Source organism: Scyliorhinus canicula, chromosome 10 (genome assembly GCF_902713615.1).
Source record: "Scyliorhinus canicula chromosome 10, sScyCan1.1, whole genome shotgun sequence".
Lineage (NCBI taxonomy): Eukaryota > Metazoa > Chordata > Chondrichthyes > Carcharhiniformes > Scyliorhinidae > Scyliorhinus > Scyliorhinus canicula.
In genome coordinates, this window is record NC_052155.1 from 24,977,915 (window position 1) to 24,997,457 (window position 19,543).

Here is a 19,543-nt window from a genome sequence, read left to right on the forward strand (position 1 = left end):
GTTTCTGATCAATGGCAACCCACAGGATGTTGATTGTGGGGGATTCAGCGATGTTAATGCCATTGAATGTCAACGGGTGGTGGTTAGATCCTCTTGTAGGAAATGGCCATTGCCTGGCACGAATGTAACTTGCCATTTGTCAGCCCAAACTGTAGGGAGGGATCTGCAGAGCCTTTGGTGTAGGCTACTGAAGGTATGGCCACCAATCGTGCAGCAGTTGTAGTTGGGAATGCGTAAGAAACCAGAATTTGAGGAAAACAGGTATCATGGAGGATTAGGGGGCTGCATGAGTTTATAGAGATAGGGAGGGGGTTTGAAAACAGCAATGAGAATTTTAATACTAGGACTTTGCTTGATCGTGAGTCAATGTATTTTCAGTGAGCACAGGGGATAGTGGAATGGAAGTGGAATGGACAGTCTGCGAGTTAAAACAGAGGCAACATTATTTTTGTTGGCTTCAAGTTTAGGAAGGAAAGGATGTGGGAGAGCAGCCTGGATTGAGCTGGAAGAGTTCCGAGATAACTAAAGCATAGATCAGGGTTTCAGCAGCAGATGATCCCGGGATCAGATTTAACACCAAGGTTGCAAAGTATCTGGCTTTATCTCAGATTGTTGCCAGAGAGAGGGATGAAGTAAATCGCCAAGGAATGGGGTTTTAAGCTTGGACCAACACAATGGTCTCTGTCTTCCCAATATTTATTTCAAAGATCAGGGGTTGGATTCTCCAAAAATCCCCACTGGCGTTTCACTCTGGACTTTCCTCAAGAAAGTCCAGAGTGATTCTCCCATCTGCAGGGGGCTAGCAGGGCCCCGGAGTACTCCTCACAGCTCTGGCTGCAGATACGGGGCCCTGCACTTCCGGTTGGGAGTCCGCGCATGCGCACGGCGGCGGCCTGCGGCGGATGCCCCGTGCGACGTGGCAGATTCAGCCGGCAGACCTGGACCAGGTCCATATTACTCGCCCTATCGCCCCACCGGCCGTCCATAAGGCCACTCCCCGGTACTTGATCCCCCCGCCCCCCACCAGGGCGGCCGCGGACTGTTAGAACCACGCCGTCCAGAGCTCGGCCAGTTGCCGGCGGAGAATCGCCGGGGAGGGGGTGGTGGGGGGTGGGGGGGGGGGGGCTCTGTCAATGACCTCTGATCTGCACCGCGAAGATCGCACACGTGCAACTCCCGAGTTATTCTCTGGGGACCGGAGAATCGCTTCAGCGGCACCGGGCATGATTTCCGTGCGAAGGCCCATTCTCCGCAGGCTCGGAGAATCCAGCCCATGATGCTCACTCTCTGCTCACCCATTTTGAATTGCTGGCGGTCCATTTTCCAGGTTCCAGACAGACAGCCTTGAGTTGAATTTCTCTTCCATTATGTATTTAAATGTTCAAAATGTTACTTTGACTTATGATCTAAATTCGTCATGCCTTCTGGAGGATTGCCTGTGTAAATCGAGCATTTTTCTGGGCATTCAAGTTAATGAGTAGAAGTTTCATGTCAGACTAATCCCAGTATACAATTTAAATCAAATCTCTCAGGAAACAGAGGTCAGTGACCTCCCTTATTTTAATTTACTTCCTTAATGATTGGGTTAGCCTTCTGCCTGCATATCTTAAGAATTAAGTGTATTTAATTTCAAATTAAAAAATATGTTGGAAAGAGAGACTCAAGCATGTTCCAGTTTTGAAAATTATTTTTTTTCCAAGTACATGAAAGTGATTATTCATGACACTCTCTAGCTAGTCTCTTATTTTTAATGCAGAGCCTTGTACTGTATTGAAGTCTTTTGTTGTAAATATGAATACTATAATGACAATCCAATATTAGTTATCATTTAATTTGTACATAATTTTAATCAGCATTTTTGACCTATGGGTGAATGGCATTAATTATATTTGTACTATGCAGCAACAGCTTAAACCTAATAATGCAAGGCAAATATTGCACCATTGACATTTTTATTTTGAAGGTCATGGACGTTAATAGATGGCAAGTGACTGATGGTCAGGGTATAAAGAGGATGCAACACTATCACGACCTGTTTGACGGCCCCAACGAAATGAGTACTAACAATACAGAAGCCAGAAAGTCTCTGCTGGCTTTGTATTCCTGGACAGCACCAAAATCATACTTGGGTAATAAGGTAAATCAATTTATTTTTTAAAAAGCTATTCTATTGAACTCCTCGGGCTGGAATATCTGGCTCTTCCCATTGGAAGGATCTTCCTCTCCCACAGAAGGTGATCATCTGTGGTGCGTTCCCAGGCAGCCCGGCTGGCGAGCAAGGCAAATGGCCATTGACTTCGGGACCGGAAGACCCCGCTGATGGCCAATGGTGAACCACCTTGGTTTGGGGGGCGGAATCCAGTGTTTAATTTATAAACAGCAAGAATTAACTTTGTCCAGAGGGACTGTTGAAGGATGTTCATCAGCTAATGCAATAAGTTTAGCAGTAAACATTTGAATACGCTTGCTTTTCGGGTAAGTGGGCTTGTGTATATTTACTTGAAATGAAATGAAAGCTGCCATAGTCCCTGAGAACCAGAGGCTGCTCTCCCCTTTTGAGAGAGAGCTGACTAGTGGCGATTTAACCTGAGGAGGCATCACCCCTCAGGCGAGGAGCAAGGTTGCGATGGCGGGGCCTTCATGGTTGACAGAGTATTTCCAATCCTCACCATTTTACAGTACAGCACTCCCCCACGCAGCCCCCCCCCCCCCCCCCCCCGAAATCCCCGAACAGCACTTACTTAAAAGAGGAAGCACCTCAGAGTTAATAGACCATGAAGCCAACTTTCCTTTGAAATAGCCTGGACTAGTCAATCAAGAGGCTTGTAAAACTTACTGGACTGTGAAATTGATTGTAAACATTGCAGTTCAAAGCTTTTAGTAGTCTCAGCAAGCCCAGAGCATTGAAAAGAGCGCCTCAAAAGTTTCCTGCACTTCAAAGGGAAGGCTTTTACCTTCATCTGACGAATCCTTGAACTTGGCATGCCGAGTGAAATGGCAACGGTATCACGACTACAGAGGGAAGACGTTTACCTGAATCTAACAGATCATTGAAATTGACATGTTGAAAATATGCTTGAAGGTTTTCAAGGCTATAGAGAGTAAACTTGTTACATGACCCCCATCCCAGTATAGACCCTCGGCCTGAGCTCCTCTAGCCAAATCAAGCCCCTCCGATTCCCACCTCGCCTGAAAGACCCTCCTTGGCATCCTGGAGGTAAGTGTAGAGAAGGTATTCATTCTCTGGCTCCCCATCGGTGTCCCTCACTCGACTAGTAATGATTTGCCTCCAGGAGACTTCCTGCTTGGGGAGGATACTGGGAGGCCGCTGCATTCAACTTTAATCTCCCTAATGAGATTAAAATGAATGCAAATGAGTTGCGATCAGTTTCTCACCACTTGCCAGTGGACGGGAGAATCAGAAGCTGATTTCGTATTGGGGCTCCCCTGCCATTTTCCTGACATAGTGGGATTTGTGCCGGGCCCAACTTGGGTGGAGAATTGTCCCGTTGAGTTTCCTACATTGGACTGCATTTCCAAAGTTCTTCACTCGAGTCACTGTCGTACTGACCTTGAATATTGCTGAAAAGAGGGACACTTGTTGCAACTTTTGGACTGACATTCATCAGGACAAACACAAGAATGCCAAATTTCAAAGGGCACAACTTATAATACCGCGGGAAAAAAGTGCTGATTGGTTGGCAAGTTAACACTGATTGGCCGAGGTGTTGCCATGCAGAAAACAGCAGGGAACGATATGTTCCCCAAACTCCCGGGCAATTCAAAAAGACGCAAGGTTTGAACATGTTCCTTTTCTTTTCAGAAGAATGACATACAATTATGCACAGGAACCCGTTCTCTGCAGACATAGTTCTCCATTGCTCTCTCCATGCGATGCTTTGGCCCAATCAGAGCTGACATGCAAACCAACCAGCAACCTTTTCTCCTGCCGTGCAGACTGATGTGATTGTTTAAAATTTGGCATTCCTGAGTTTGCCCTCATGGGTGTAAGACAAAAAACTTCAACGACATGTCTCTCCTTTCAGCAATCTTCACTTGCTGTTGTGAAAAGTGCTGTATAAATGCAAGTCCTCCTTTTCTTTTCCTTTCCAGTTGACTGCCTATGGAGGCTACTTGAAGTTCACCATGCTGTACGATTTTCCAATGGAAAGCACTGAGAATGAGCTGACCTCTAATATTGGTGTCATTATTGAGGTAAGGATGCTGGAAACAAAGACCGATTCAAATAAACTGCCTGTACAGTGAGACAAAGCCCAAACTTTAAGGGCAGCACGGTAGCACAGTGGTTTCACAGCGCCAGGGTCCCAAGGTCGATTCCCCGCTGGGTCACTGTCTGTGCGGAGTCTGCACATTCTCCCCCGTGTGTGCGTGGGTTTTTTCCGGGTGCTCCGGTTTCCTCCCACAGTCCAAAGACGTGCAGGTTAGGTGGATTAGCCATGATAAATTGCCCTTAGTGTCCAAAAAGGTTAGGAGGGGTTATTGGGTTCGGGGGATAAGGTGGAAGTGAGGGCTTAAGTTGGTTGGTGCAGACTCGATGGGCCAAATGGCCTCCGTGTGCACTGTATGTTCTATGTTACTATGAGGCTGGAGATGTGCGCACATTGTACACATTCTCACTGTGTGCATTTGAGCTGACAGACATTTAAAGGGTGACTCAGGACTCAAGATGGAGAGCCAGACTTGAATGTGTGTGGAGTGGAGATAGTTCTAAACCATAGCTCCAGGTCTCTGACCCACCTCTCTGGGAGCATGACTGTTTCCCACTTCCCCAGGAGCATGATAATAATCATGTAACATGAAGATAAGGGCAGCACGGTGGCCCAGTGGGTTAGCCCTGCTGCCTCACGGCGCCGAGGTCCCAGGTTCGATCCCGGCTCTGGTTCACTGTCCGTGTGGAGTTTGCACATTCTCCCTGTGTCTGCGTGGGTTTCGCCCCCACAATCCAAAGATGTGCAGGGTAGGTCAATTGGCCACACTAAATTACCCCTTAATTGGAGAAAATGAATTGGGTATTCTAAATTTATTTTAAAAATGTAAAAAAATGTTACATGAAGGTTCCAAATTTGTTTGCAGTTTGAGTTCATGTCAAACATTATTCCATCCGGGAAGAAGAATTGAACACAATTTGAAGTGTGATTTTTACTGTCACAGTAATTCATACACAGAATTATGTTATGAAGCAAATGTGAACCTATAGGAATGACATAGTTAATCATTGACAATAACAGCCTGGTTAATCCTGGTAAACTCTCATGTGGCGCATCACATTAACACCCCCTTTGTTGATGCTGGAAGGCTTCAGTGTCCTTTCGTAAGCATTATTGAACGTCAAATACTTGGAGCATACTGATAGCTAGCAGGGGCAGAAAAACTGCCTAAACACTGGAATTAGCAAAATAGCACAAAGATTGGTGTTTTGCAAGACTGTAATCTAATCTCTGGGATTAATTGTTGTAAATTGATTAAATTCCCCCTTGCGATTTATTGAATTGCAGCCCTTGATTAGGTTACATAGAGCATGCTGGCTAAACAGGAGTAATTACAGGAGCAGAGTCTCATCAAGGGGTTCAAATGATGGCATTAACCATGAAAGCAATTTGGTTTGTCACCTAATATACAAAATTCGATTATTTTCATTATAGCCGCTCACGTATGCTCATTCTTTCAGCCTGTTATGGGTTCCAACCCCGACGAAAATAATTCATGACAGAACCTAGGCTGGCACTCCTTCAATACTCGGGAGATTCTGAGTCAGAATCAGGCACACTGCTCCTCGCTCGGCTCTGTTTTGTTCCAGCCGTTTAGATGACTGAAAAATACGATAGCTCTTCCACTTGCTCTTTCTTTGCACTCTTTCAATTTGAGCTCCAGATTCAGTGGTGAGGAGGGTCGGAAAATAATTCACCTTTCGCTGAGGTCTGGGGCATCGCCAGTTCTCCTTCCCCTGACTTCCTTTGCAACCCCCCCCCTCTGTTAATAAGCAACGATTATATTGAAATAAGTCAGTCAGTTCCCCTAAGTTTGGGTGCTGTCATCCTATAGATTCTGAGGGGTGTGTGATTTTATCCAATTGGCATTGATTGAGGAGGAAAAAGGACAAAGAGTAAGATCAACAGGACATAATATGGCCAACTTTTCCATTTCCTCACGGGGTATGTTTTGTTTCATTTGCTCATTTTTTTTTTGGTTAAAATTTAGAGTACCCAATTATTTTTTTCCAATTGAGGGGCGATTTATCGTGGCCAATCCACCTACCCTGAAAATCTTTGGGTTGTGGGGGTGAGACCCACGCAGACATGGGGAGAACGTGCAAACTCCACACGGACAGTGACCCGGGGCCAGGATCGAATCTGGGTCCTCGGCGCCGTGAGGCAGCAGTGCTAACCACTGTGCCACCGCGCCGTCCTGACCCAACAAGACAAAGATTAAATTTAATCGGCCATTCATCTCCATGTTGCTCATGGGGGTCTTGCTGCATGGAAGATAGCTGCTACACTTGCACACATTACAAGAGTATGTTGCCGTTTTCCTCTTTGAAGCTTTAAATGATTGTATAATGATCCATGTAATCTCTGTTGCAATGACTGGCTTGCAATATTTTCCCATTGCTAACAGAAAATGTTCTCACTCATTTTATAAACTGACTATGTACATTTTGACCATTCAGGGCAATGGCCGAACACTGAGTACACGGTCCCAAGGCCTCCTGCTCCAACCGTACGAAGAACAATTGGTTGCAGTTCGATTTCTACCCGAGAACTTTGTGGACATGAATACAAATAATGCAATAGACCGAGATCGACTAATGATGGTTCTAGTAAATGTAACACGACTGCAGATCAGGGTCACAGAAAACATCGCCCAAAAGGCTATGTACAGGTGAGTGTGCACATCCATAAAGTGTGAAGGACTACAGAATGTCAAAAGGTGTGCGATAGAATCTTACAAGCCCTGGGTCTTGGAATCGGTGGTGCACGTCACACCAGTAAGTGGTTTAATGTGGTCTTCCATATACTGTGAAATTATGACCCTATTGCAAACATTTTGCTGTTACATAGCATAATCAAAGGCAGCAACAAACCTTGTAATTTGAACTCGGATGGTCGTGCCATTCACATGTCAATGTAAAGGTGGAAAACGTACCTGGTGAGATAAGGATTGCTGTGAATTCTTAAAGCTGCTGTCCTTCACAACAAATATATGTGAAGAGCAACACTTTTGATTGGAAAGATTACCAAAATAATGGACAGGCTGCATGTCCCTATTGTAGTGGGCCATTGTGCTTGATTTAAACAAAATAGCTTCGAACCCACTCCCTGCGTGTTCCTTTATAAAAATAGAGAAGTTTTACTACAGCTGCATAAAGCCTTGGTGAGCCATCTGGAGTACTGTGTACAGTTTTGGTCTCCTTATTTGAAATAAAATGCATAATCGCATCGGAAGCAACACAGAGAAGGTTAATTCTGCTCATTCCAGGAATGAGGGGCGATCTGATGATAACATTTTGAATAGGTTGGGTCTATATTCATTGGAGTGCAGATGAATGAGAGGTCACCTAATTGAAACTTAGGGCGGGATTCTCTCAGCCCGGGGCCGTGCCGGAGAATCGCTGCCACCGGCGCGAATCGCGCCACTCCGCCCCAACACCGGGACGTGATTCTCCACAGAGCGGAGAATCGTGACATTGGCACCGGCGTGGTCGGTACGGCGTCGGTCAGGGCCCGCTCTACGGGGCCCCTCTGGCGATTCTCGGCCCGGGATGGGCCGAGCGGCCATAACAAAAAACCCGAGTCCCGCCGGCGTCAGTCTAACCTGCTCTTAGCCGGCGGAACCTCGGCGTGGAAGGGTCCGGGGACGGCCTGTGGGGGGGGGGGGCTCCACTGTGGCCTCGCCTGGGTTCGGGGCCTCTCGGGCTGGGCACCTCCTTTCTCCTGCACCAGGCCCTGTAGCCCTACGCCATGTTGCGTCTGGGCCGGCGCAGAGAAGGGAGTCACTGTGCATATGCGCATTGGCGCCGGTGCCACTGCGCATGCGGTGGACCCCGCATCGCCCAGTTGACGGCATGATCGGCAGCTGGAGCGGCGTGGGTCACTCCAGTGCCATGCTGGCCCCAGCAGGGGCCAGAATTGCTGATCCTGAGGCCATGTTGACGCCGTCGGCAAACGTGATGGCGTTTACGATGGCGCCAACACTTAGCCTCAGGATCAGAGATTCCCGCCCATTAGATTCTGATAGGCTAGGTACCCCGAGGATGTTTCTTTTGGTAGGAGAAACATGGTTTGAGAAAAATAAGTCTTCCCGTTTAAGACGGAATGGAGGAGAATTTTCTTAGGGTGAGACAGATTTTTGAGAGACAAAGAAGCCAAGGGTATTGAGGGACAGACGGCAAAGTGGAGTTGGGACCACAACCAGATCAGCTATGATCATATTGAATGGCGGAGCAGGCTCGGAGGGCCGAATGGCCTGCTCCTGCTGCTAAGTCCTATGTTCCTTCTGGTCATGTTCTTGGAGCTTCAGATTTAACAAGGTCACTGCCATCATTGGCTTTGCTGGGCCCGATGGACTGCCTGTGTCTCTATCCCTGTTTTTATTTCAATCTTTCTTTATACACAGTCAGACGAAAAGGCTTCCCAATACAAAGTGTAAGTGATGAGCCAAACAAATGAGTTGTCTATTAGTCTGTGGGGAAAGAACATCAAAGCACATGATTGCTGGAATTCTCCGTCTGTTCACTAGCAGCGGGATTCTCCCGCCAGCAGCACACCCCCTCCTGTGGGTTTCCCGGTAGCCTGGGGTGGCTACAATGGGAATTCCCATTGACAGCGGTAGGAATAGCGAATGGGGTGGAGCCAAGAAACATGTGGCTAGGAGGCTGGAGACTCCCGCCCTATAGGCGCGATTCTCCTAGACAGGGAGAAATCGTAAGGCTGGCGTCAAATCCGGGCGGGTTTGACGCCAGCCTCCCCCTCCCCGACCGGGAACCGATTCTGGTCCCCGATCGGGGCTAGTATGCCGCGGCCGTGAACTCCGGCATCGCGGGGTTAACGAATTTCGTTAAGCCCGCTTGCCAGAGTTTGCGCCGGCTGACGCGTCACATGACGTCAGCCGCGCATGCGCAGATTGGAAGACTCTAACCCGCGCATGCGCGGATGACGTCATCGCGCATTTGCGCGAAACCCGCGCATGCGCGGGCCGGGATGCCCCTCAGCCGCCCCGCGAAGTGATACAGCGGGGCGGCGGAAGGACAAAGAGTGCGCGGGAATCGGACCCGCTGCCCGCGATCGGAGCCCACCGATTGCGGGCCCATGGCACCCTTGGCACGGCCGTGGTACTGCCGTGCCAATCGGTGCCATGGTTTTCAAAATCGGGACTTTACGGCCATTTTTACGAACGGCCAGACCAGGTGTGTTTGCCGTTCGTAAAAACAGCCGTAAAGGGCTGGGAACTCGGCCCATCGGCCAGCTGAGAATCGCTGCTCGCCGTAAAAAAAACGGCGGCAGAAATTCGTGTCGGGAGTCGGGCGTGGGGGGGGGGGGGGGGGGGAGAATAGCGGGAGGGCGTCAGACTAGCGTGGCTGTAAAAATTTACGAACCCCGCTATTCTCCGCACCGTCGTGAGTGCGGAGAATTGCGCCCTATGTCTTTTTCAACTTTCAACATTTAAAAGAATATAAGCGGGGATTCTCCGAGCCTCCGTGCTGCATTTGCGCTCGGCGCAGGGGCGGAGAATGGCCCGTCAGACCCGTGATCGGGTCTGACGCCTTCCCGCGATTCCCCGGGGACTGGAGAATCACCGCCAATCGCGCACGCCTGGTTGACGCAGTGCCGGTCAGGGGCCATTGAAAGAGGCCCCAGCGGCGATTCTCCGCTGACAACTGGCCGGGTTCCCGCCGGCGTGGTTCACTCATGGTTCCACCTGGCGGGAGCTCGGAGTGGCGGCTGTGGACCCAGTCCACTGCTTCCCTGGTTGGGGGGGGGATCCGTCACCGCAGGGGCCTCCAGGACCGCCAGGCTTGTTATCGGAGGCCATCAATCGATGGGCCCGCCCGATCTGGGGGGGGAGGAACTATATTGTCGGTGTGTGGGTCCGCCATGTTGTGCGGACCCGCGGCCGGAAGTGCAGCCGGAGAATCACTCTGGACTTTCTCCATAAAGTCCATTCTGATTCGCGCCTGTTTTCTCGCGGGCGTGAGGACATAGCCATTATCAGAGAATTCCACCCAGATATGTTCCTTTTGGCCAAAAATTCTAAATTATATTTTTACAATTTTCCTGATATCTAACAAATCAGGGAAGACCAGGGAATTGTTTGTGGCTGAACAATTTGCTGAGAAAATGTCAAAGTCAATGCTATCTTCAAAATATCAAGTTCTATTTGAAAGCTTACTCCAGTGTAAGGCAGTGAGTGTAATATTTTAACTAGCAACCCAGAGGCCATGAGATCAAATCCCACCACAGTACGTTGTGAAAAATCAGTGCAATAAATCGTGTGGCTTGGGGGATTACACGAGAAAAAATGTTTATGGGAGCTGCCACATTGTTGTAAAAACAGAACTGGCTTATTGAGACGTCACTCCTTCTCAATTTGGCCTAAGCAAGGCTTAATCCCATGCTATAACTCCTAATGAATGCTGGATGGTCCCAATATGAGACTCAGTTAAAGTAACAATAATTTCTCCAATACAAGGATCCATTACCAGCTTCTCAGGCTAAAGGGAGGAAATGTATTCTCTTTATTCAGTCAGTTTTTTCTGTTTTTCCATCTCCTCAGTTTATCCTGACACTCTCTCTCTCTCACAACTCGCTCTCCGTTCGTGCTGACCCTTCCCCCCCACCCCCACCGTAAAGTGAATTCCCCAACTTCTGTTCCCTCCTTCACGGTCATCCACTGACCGTTTTTTCTCTTTTGTCCACTCCTCCTCGCCACCCAACCCATTTCTCCCATCTCATATATTCTGCCCGTTCTCCCTTTCCATGCATTCTGGACCATTGAGCTCCAATCTCCACAATCAGCGTACATTCTATCCTCTTTGGAGTCTGACACATCCCCGTGACGTCATTTCTCCTTTTCCATTCCATTTAATAACAATAATGTTTATTATTGTCACAAGTAGGCTTACATTAACACTGCAATTAAGTTACTGCAGAAGTTCCCTAGTCGCCACACTCCGGCGCCTGTTCGGCTACACAGAGGGAGAATTCAGAATGTCCAATTCACCTAACAAGCTCATCTTTCGGGACTTGTAGGAGGAAACCGGAGGACCCGGAGGAAACCCACGCTGGCACAGGGAGAAGGTGCAAACTCTGCACAGACAGTGACCCAAGCGGGAATTCGAACCCGGACCCTGGCGCTGTGAAACAACAGTGCTAACCACTGTGCTACCGGGCTGCCCCTCAGCCCTCCACAAATCCAGCAGCCAACATCCCCAATGGGTCTCTCACGGTTTCTCCCACAGGCCAAGTTTCTGACTCTCCCAGATTGCAGGCAGGAACTCTTGATTTTGCAACATTCTGACCTACAGTGCACAGAGGCCTTAAGGCTGCCCATTAGTGTAGTGGGGAAGCGGAAACTGATTGATGGATTGGTTTATTGTCACATGTACCGAAGTACAGTGAAAAATATTTTTCTGCAGCCAAGGGAATGTACACAGTACACACACACAGTGGTCAAAAAGAATAATCGACAGAATACATTGACTTTTTGATTTGATTTGATTTATTATTGTCACATGTATTAGTATACAGTGAAGAGTATTGTTTCTTGCATGCTGTACAAACAATGCATACCGTACATAGGGAAGGAAGGAGAGACTGCAGAATATAATGTTACAGTTATAGCAAGGTGTAGAGAAAAGATCAACTTAATACGAGGTAGGTCCATTCAAAGGTCTGATGGCAGCAGGGAAGAAGCTGTTCTTGAGTCGGTTGGTACGTGACCTCAAACTTTGGTATCTTTTTCCTGCCGGAAGAAGGTGGAAGAGAGTATGTCCGGGGTGCATGGGGTCCTTAATTATGCTGGCTGCCTTTCTGAGGCAGCGGGAATTATAGATAGAGTCAATGGATGGGAGGCTGGTTTGCGTGATGGACTGGGCTACATTCACGGCCTTTTGTAGTTTCCTCCGGTCTTGGGTAGAGCAGGCTCCATACCAAGCTGTGATACAACCAGAAAGAATGCTTTCTATGTTGCATCTGTAGAAGTTGGTGAGGATCGTAGCTGACATGCCAAATTTCCTTAGTCTTCTGAGAAAGTAGAGTCGTTGGTGGGCTTTCTTAACTATAGTGTCGGGGACCAAGACAGGCTGTTGGTGATCTGTACACCTAAAAACTTGAAGCTCTCTACCCTTTCTAATTCGTTCCCATTGATGTAGACAGGGGCATGTTCTCCACCAGCTTGCTGAAGTCGATGATAATCTCCTTCGATGTACAAATAGTACATCGACAAATAGTGATTGGTTGCAGTGCGGAACAAGGGCCAAACAAACTAAATACGTGAGCAAGAGCAGCATAGGGCGTCGTGAATAGTGTTCTTACAGGGAACAGATCAGTAGCCACCAAACACAGAAGGAGTGCGTTGGCGAAGGAGTATGGGGAATGAAGATCGTAGATGCATTGATTAAGGTTATTCAGCAGTTTCTCTTTCTTACAGATGTTGTAGATAAAGAGAAACAATTATAATTCTACGTTCTTGTGGTTAAGCCAGTTAACTGCAGTGGGAGTTGTAATGATATGGATATAAGTATGCCAGTGAAGGGCTAATTATTACATCTCAGTGTAATCCAAACACTAGAGGGCACCACCAGTTCCCAGTATAAATATCAGAGCTCAGGGAATCTTGGGTAGTTAGGTGTTAACAGATGAGAAGTATTGATCACAGCACGAGGAGTAGTTTAGATTAGAGAGTGAGTTAGCACAAGGACATAATTAGTTGATACTAGATGATAGATTACTGTTTAACAGATTCAAACTTACTGAAATAGTAGTTCGAGCTCTGTAGAGTGTGCAAACTCTATTTAATTCCTTGTTATTCAATAAATCAGTTTTGCTTCAATCTAAAGATTGGTGGTTTCTTTATCATCAACTCATTGGACCATTCTGGATTATCAGGTAAAACATAATGACATATTATCGCAAAGTGTAATATAGCAGGAGTGATGAAGAGTGTTGATTTGGGGCCTCATTCGTATTTGTGGATTTGACACTGAGTTGTTACTTATTCCGCAGTCTCTTCTACAGAACCACAGTTGCTCAGTGGGGAATTATACATTTTCCATTTGTGCTTCAAGTATTTTCACATGCTGTGGTTTGGGTGGATGTGCTGGAGGGTGGCCTATGGGCTTCACTGAAAATCAGAGGCAGGGATCTTCTGCATTGGGTCACTTACGAGGAGCTTGTGTGTTTTCTTGTGAATTCCATTTGGTTTTCCAAGCTTCATCAGTTTTCCAACCTTCAACAACTCCTAATGCAGTTGGGAAGCACGGTGGCACAGTGGATAGCATTGTGGCTTCACAGCGCCAGGGCCCCAGGTTCGATTCCCCGCTGGGTCACTGTGCGGAGTCTGCACATTCTCTCCCTGTCTGCGTGGGTTCTCCGGTTTCCTCCCACAGTCCAAAGACACGCAGGTTAGGTGGATTGGGCATTGCTAAATTGCCCTTAATATCCAAAAAACGTTTAGGAGGGTTATTGGGGTTAGGGTGGAAGTGAGGGCTTAAGTGGGTCAGTGCAGACTCGATGGGCCGAATGGCCTCCTTCTGCACTGTATGTTCTATATATTCTATGTAATCTATGTAGTGTTAAAGTTGTTGTGTCGAAGGTTCAGTGCATGGGTCCAGAGGGGCTTGGAAAGGCAGTGGTGAGCGACACTGTTGAGGTCCTAGTGGATGTAGGGATGTTTGCTTTCCTCAATTCACTGGACTTCAGAGACGGTTTCAAATAACAAAAAAACAAAGAACAATACAGCACAGGCTCTTCGGCCCTCCAAGCCTGCACAGGCCATGACACCACCCTCGGCTAAAACCTCCAGCACCCCCCGTGCCGCATCCCTCCACACCCATCCCATCCATGCATCCATCGAAATGCCCTCCCGAATACTGTCAACGTATCTGCCTCCCCAACCTTCCCTGGCAACGCTCTCAACACCCCCTTGCATAAAACCTGCCTCGCACATCACCTCCAATCCCTGCCTAACGGACCCCAAACCCATCCCCCCGGTGACTGACCCCTCCACCCTGGGAAAGAGTGACTGCCCCTCACAATCCTGTAGACCTCAATCAGGCCACCCCTCAACCTCCGCTGCTCCAGTGAAACTGTCCGAGTCTATTCAGCCTCTCCGCATAGCCAACACTCTCCAAACGAGGCCGGCAATAAGGCGGGTAGATGGGGATAACGGTGCATGGAGTGCACCCGGAAGTCAAGGTGTTGACGTTGACCCGAGAGCTGTAGTGTTACATCACATTGGTACATCAACAGTTGGACATCAGCAAGTCGAGCGTGGCTACTTCTTGTCCATACCAGTGCACATCACGCAGTCATAGGGTACACAAGGGCCATCGCTGATGTCTGGAACACTGATACTGATACTCCCCAGCTTGTGCTCGCCAGTTTGACTCTTGTCTTTGTCTTGGTGTCCACTTTCTGCAGATGACCATGAAATATAGGGGCAGCACGGTAGCATGGTGGTTAGCATAAATGCTTCACAGCTCCAGGGTCCCAGGTTCGGTTCCCGGCTGGGTCACTGTCTGTGCGGAGTCTGCATGTCCTCCCCGTGTGTGCGTGGGTTTCCTCCGGGTGCTCCGGTTTCCTCCCACAGGCCAAAGACGTGCGGGTTAGGTGGATTGGCCATGCTAAATTGCCCGTAGTGTCCTTAAAAGTAAGGTTAAGGGAGGAGGGTTGTTGGGTTATGGGTATAGGGTGGATACGTGGGTTTGAGTAGGGTGATCATTGCTCGGCACAACATCGAGGGCCGAAGGGCCTGTTCTGTGCTGTACTGTTCTATGTTCTATGTTCTATGTTAGCGATTGGGCCAGCTTCACTGTTAGATAGGTGAGAGTGGAGCTCACAGCATAGCCAGAAGGCATGACGATCCTGTTATTAAAATGAAATGTGGTATGTGTAATTTTATAGGGGGAGAGGCATGTTGAGTATCTATTTCCAAAAACATTGTCCATGGCAGTTATGCAAATTTGCATGACTAACTTAGTGATGCATTATTCAGGGAGTCTTTAGAGAGACTCGACAGCCAAAATGTTATCGTCCTTGTTACGTCATCCTGGGCTCATGCGTGATCAACTCCTGCCCCACTTGATCCGGAGTCACAACACAAGTGAAATTAACAATTAATTCTCAGAAAATACCCAAGTCTTTGGCTGCCCAATAACTACAATCACCAGATTTGTAAATTTTAAACACAATTAATTTTCATTAATAACAATAACTACAATGAAATAGGCAGAAAATACAACTGGTTAACTCTGATCTAATTCCTAATCCCCTTTCTTTAACACACTCCACCCTCTACACACACGCAAGACAGACAAACACAGAGGGGAAAGAGGGGTGTGAACGTATATAACACAAAAATAAAAAGGATACAAGTCTCTGTTTCAGATGTACAGCTTCCAGTACATCTTTTAATCTGGGGCCTTCAGTTGAAGATTCTTGCATTCCGGCTGTAATGGTTTTCACTGTCGATTCATCCGGATCTCAAGACTTCACTGCAGATTCAGAAACCAGCAGGCAGGAAACCTTTTTGGAGAAAGAGAGAGAGAGAGAGAGAGCAACTCGTAGCTTCTTTCTCGGCATTCAGGAGAGTTCTGCTTCATGGATCCTCTGAAAACTCCCACCTGACTGAAGTCAGTCACTGTCTGTTGCCGGGCAGAGTTCGGTCTTTGGCCAATCCATTGGCCACCAGCCAACCAATCAAACCGAACCCCTCCCATCTCTCAGATGCCAGAAAGTCTGAGTTCTTCTGTTAAAAAATCTAAATCTTCAGAGCACAGTGTATTATTTTGCAACTTTTGAGTTCCTCAATTCCTCTGCACGACTTAAAAGGACATTAAATATCCATGGATCAAAAATGATAATGACAAAGTAAAAGAAATGGGAAATAAGGGAATCAACAGTAAGGGCCCTTACACTACGAAATGCGGACGGCTGGCGTGTATATAAATGTTTTGCCAGGAAATACATAAGGATATATTTTATGGGCCCGCCTGTCAAGGGAATCGTCGCAGGCGGGACGGAAAATATGACGGATCGTTTAAAGGTCCATTGACCTCAGACAGGAATTTCCGCTCTCGGAGCAGGTGTGACAGGAAAAAACTCGCCATAGGGTCGGCAAACATCCCTGATTAAACAACACCTGCAAACAATGCAGTTGGGTTGGCAGAACTGTTCAGAGTTTAGTGGTTGGGGATATTTTTATTTGACTAATCACAATGCTGATTTGTTTACCCATTGGATAAAAGCCAAACTTGAGTGAGACAGAATACGGGTCTTGTGCGGCACTCACAATAACCAACTGAGTTAGGCAGAGCTCAGTAGACATTGGTTATATTTAGTCTAAAATAAAAAGCCCACAATTGATCCCCGTCACTATGTTAAATGTTACAACGGGCATGAATTATCCAAATCTTTGTACTTTCAGGTTGAGTTCTGTCACCTTGGATGTCGCAAACCCCAATGCTATCGATGTTCTTCCTGCAGTGGATGTTGAACACTGTGAATGTCCACCAGGCTACTCTGGCATCTCCTGTGAGGTAATACAGAAAACTCTCATTATTTGATTGCATCCTCATACCGACATTGTTCACGTTAGTTCAATGATATTGTTATGGGCCAGGGCGTAGAAACTCCAAAGTGTATTATGAAGCTCACCTGACCTATAACTTTTATGTTGAATTTGGCTAGGATGAGCACAAGAGCCTTCACTTCAGGTGTGATTTATCAGACTTCCTAGACGCTTTTATTAAACCAAAGTTTATTATAAGACTGTAGTTAATGGGCTGGATTCTCCGATTTTGAGACGACTGACGCCGGCGTGGGAACAGGCGTTTTACGCCCCAAAAAACAGCGTATAAACTCCACCTTTCCTCTGTCGGGTGGGGGTTAGCAGACACGCAGCGTAAAGCCCCCAGCTCTAGCTGCGGATACGGCCAGAGAATTGCCAAATACTGCCTTCTTTTGGCCAGGCTCACCACTCCCCGGACCAACCCCCACCAGTGCCCTCAGCCCCACCTGTCCGCCGATCGGCTCCCCCGTGATTGGGACGGTGCTGGACTCAGTCCGCAGCCATCATGCCGGGTTCCCGAAAAATAACAGCATGAGTGACCCACGCCGTCGGGAACTTGGCCCATTGGGGGCGGACATTCGGGGAGGGCCTCAGGTGACATCCTGAGGTCTTCCACACGGCGTGCTGCAATCTCTGCGAGTACGACGTTTTGGAAGGGGCGGAGCATCGCGAAAGCAGTGCCACCCCCCGATTTTGTCATGAACGGGGATTCTCCGGCCGATCGCCGAACACGATTTCTGCGTCAGAGACCAGAGAAACCCGCCCAACATATATGAAACACGTAGCAACAATTTGATATCAATTACAAACATGTAAAAACACACAGCTACAGTAATTTATGTATATAACTCATGATGAATCCCCCTTAGTAGCTGTTCTAATTCAATGCAAAATCCAATAAACCAAGGGCATGGCCCAGCACACTGGAAACTCACTGGAATGGGATTGGTCCTTTCCCCGAGATCCAGCCTCCAACCAACAGATTCAGAATTCCACCCGGAAAGCAACTCTTCAAAGTTAAACTCTTTAACATTAAAGTTGCCAAGGCAGTTTGCCACACTCTATGTCAGGGGTGGGCAAACTTTTCCGTGCAAGGGCCACATTCAGAAATTCACAATTCACAAAGGGCCGCATAGTATATTAAGTAAAATAATTACTTCACCCGGTTATGATTCTGGGCGCCTCATATAGAACATAGAACAGTACAGCACAGAACAGGCCCTTCGGCCCTCGACGTTGTGCCGAGCAATGATCACCCTACTCAAGTCAACGTATCCACCCTATACCAGTAAGTAACCCAACAGCCCCCCCCCCCCATTAACCTTAAAAAAAAGTTTAAAAAAAAAATATATATATATTTTTTTTTAATGACTTGGTGGGCCGCAGAAATACCTTTGGCGGGCCGCATGCGGCCCGCGGGCCGTAGTTTGCCCACCCCTGCTCTATGTGCTTTCAGTTCACTGGAACAGCTTTTAACTAGAAACAGATGAAACAGGGAAACACTGCTCTTTTCTTCTGCAGTCCAAAGCAACAAACCAAAACTTAAACCTAAACACTAATCCCCCTCTCACCTGACAGCCACAGCCCTGCTCCACCCACAAATGACATCACTGAAGCCGTACTACAAGCCATGTGACCAAACCAAACCTTTCTTAAAGAGACACTCGCATAACAATAATAAAGAAAAATTGGGTCTTTTGTTGTAGACAATTTTTGCTTATGTTGTAACATTTAGGATTCATTGCCTTTTGGTTATGCAGAACTACCCATGCCCTCCCTTCCCAAGTGTACTGCAGATTATCAGCAACTAGACTGCAAACATGACAAGACACGAAGATAATAAGAATTTTTATTGTGAAGAGCTAGGAGTGACACACACTTGTATTTTTAAAATAAGTTTAGAGTACCCAATTATTTTTTTCCAATCAAGGGGCAATTTAGCATGACCAATCCACCTACCCTGCACATCTTTGGGTTGTGGGGTGAAACCCACAAAGACACGGGGAGAATGTGCAAACTCCACACGGATGGTGACCCAGAGCTGGGATAGAACCTGTGACCTTGGTGTCTTGAGGCTGCAGCACTAACCACTGTGCCACTGTGCAGCCCTCACACACTTGTATCTTATCTAAACAGTGAGAATTGCAGGATATTTGGGGAAAAGGTAGGGAAGTGGGGCATATTGGATAGCTCTTTAAAAGAACCAGAATAGGAATGAGGGGACCGATGCAACTTTCTCTGATTTTCTGATTGATTTTTCTGTACATTCCAAGTCTGACAATACATTTCTATCCAAGTCCAACAATACATTTCTTATCCTAATGAATCTTTGCATGAAAATTCTTCACCCCCTCCCCCTCTTATTTACTTCCAATTCCAGTCCTGCACTTACCCAACTTTTGATACGAGTTGGTTATCCAGTAACAATAACCGTTCACTACGTATTTCTTCAAATCGTTTCTTAATTACAAAATCTTGCATTTAGTTCCCGTAGCCTGTTCTAATTATTGCTGCCCTTGTGCTTCAAGTCTGTCATTTCACCCTGTGCATCATCGCAATCTACATTGCACCTCCATGATTCAAGTGAGCCAGAACTTGCTGAATAAAGCGGAATGACAGACTGTTGTTAAATATGCATGTTGTGCCAGCAAAATATGACCAGGAAGAGATATCAATGAATTGTGAATGGCCACAGGCCACTGAATAATTGGCACTGCTCCATTATTGGCTTCACAAA

The 19,543-nt window shown here is 47.2% G+C and overlaps 1 protein-coding gene across 1 annotated transcript in view; it reads left to right on the forward strand.

Annotated features, from left to right (window-relative positions):
- lama1 (laminin, alpha 1) overlaps window positions 1-19,543 on the forward strand; it is a 422,130-nt gene that overhangs the window by 173,066 nt on the left and 229,521 nt on the right. The window contains exons 12-15 of the mRNA XM_038808722.1: window positions 1,964-2,137; window positions 4,114-4,215; window positions 6,689-6,900; window positions 16,663-16,774. Coding sequence (XP_038664650.1) covers window positions 1,964-2,137; window positions 4,114-4,215; window positions 6,689-6,900; window positions 16,663-16,774 — 600 coding nt within the window. The remainder of the gene's footprint in view (window positions 1-1,963; window positions 2,138-4,113; window positions 4,216-6,688; window positions 6,901-16,662; window positions 16,775-19,543) is intronic.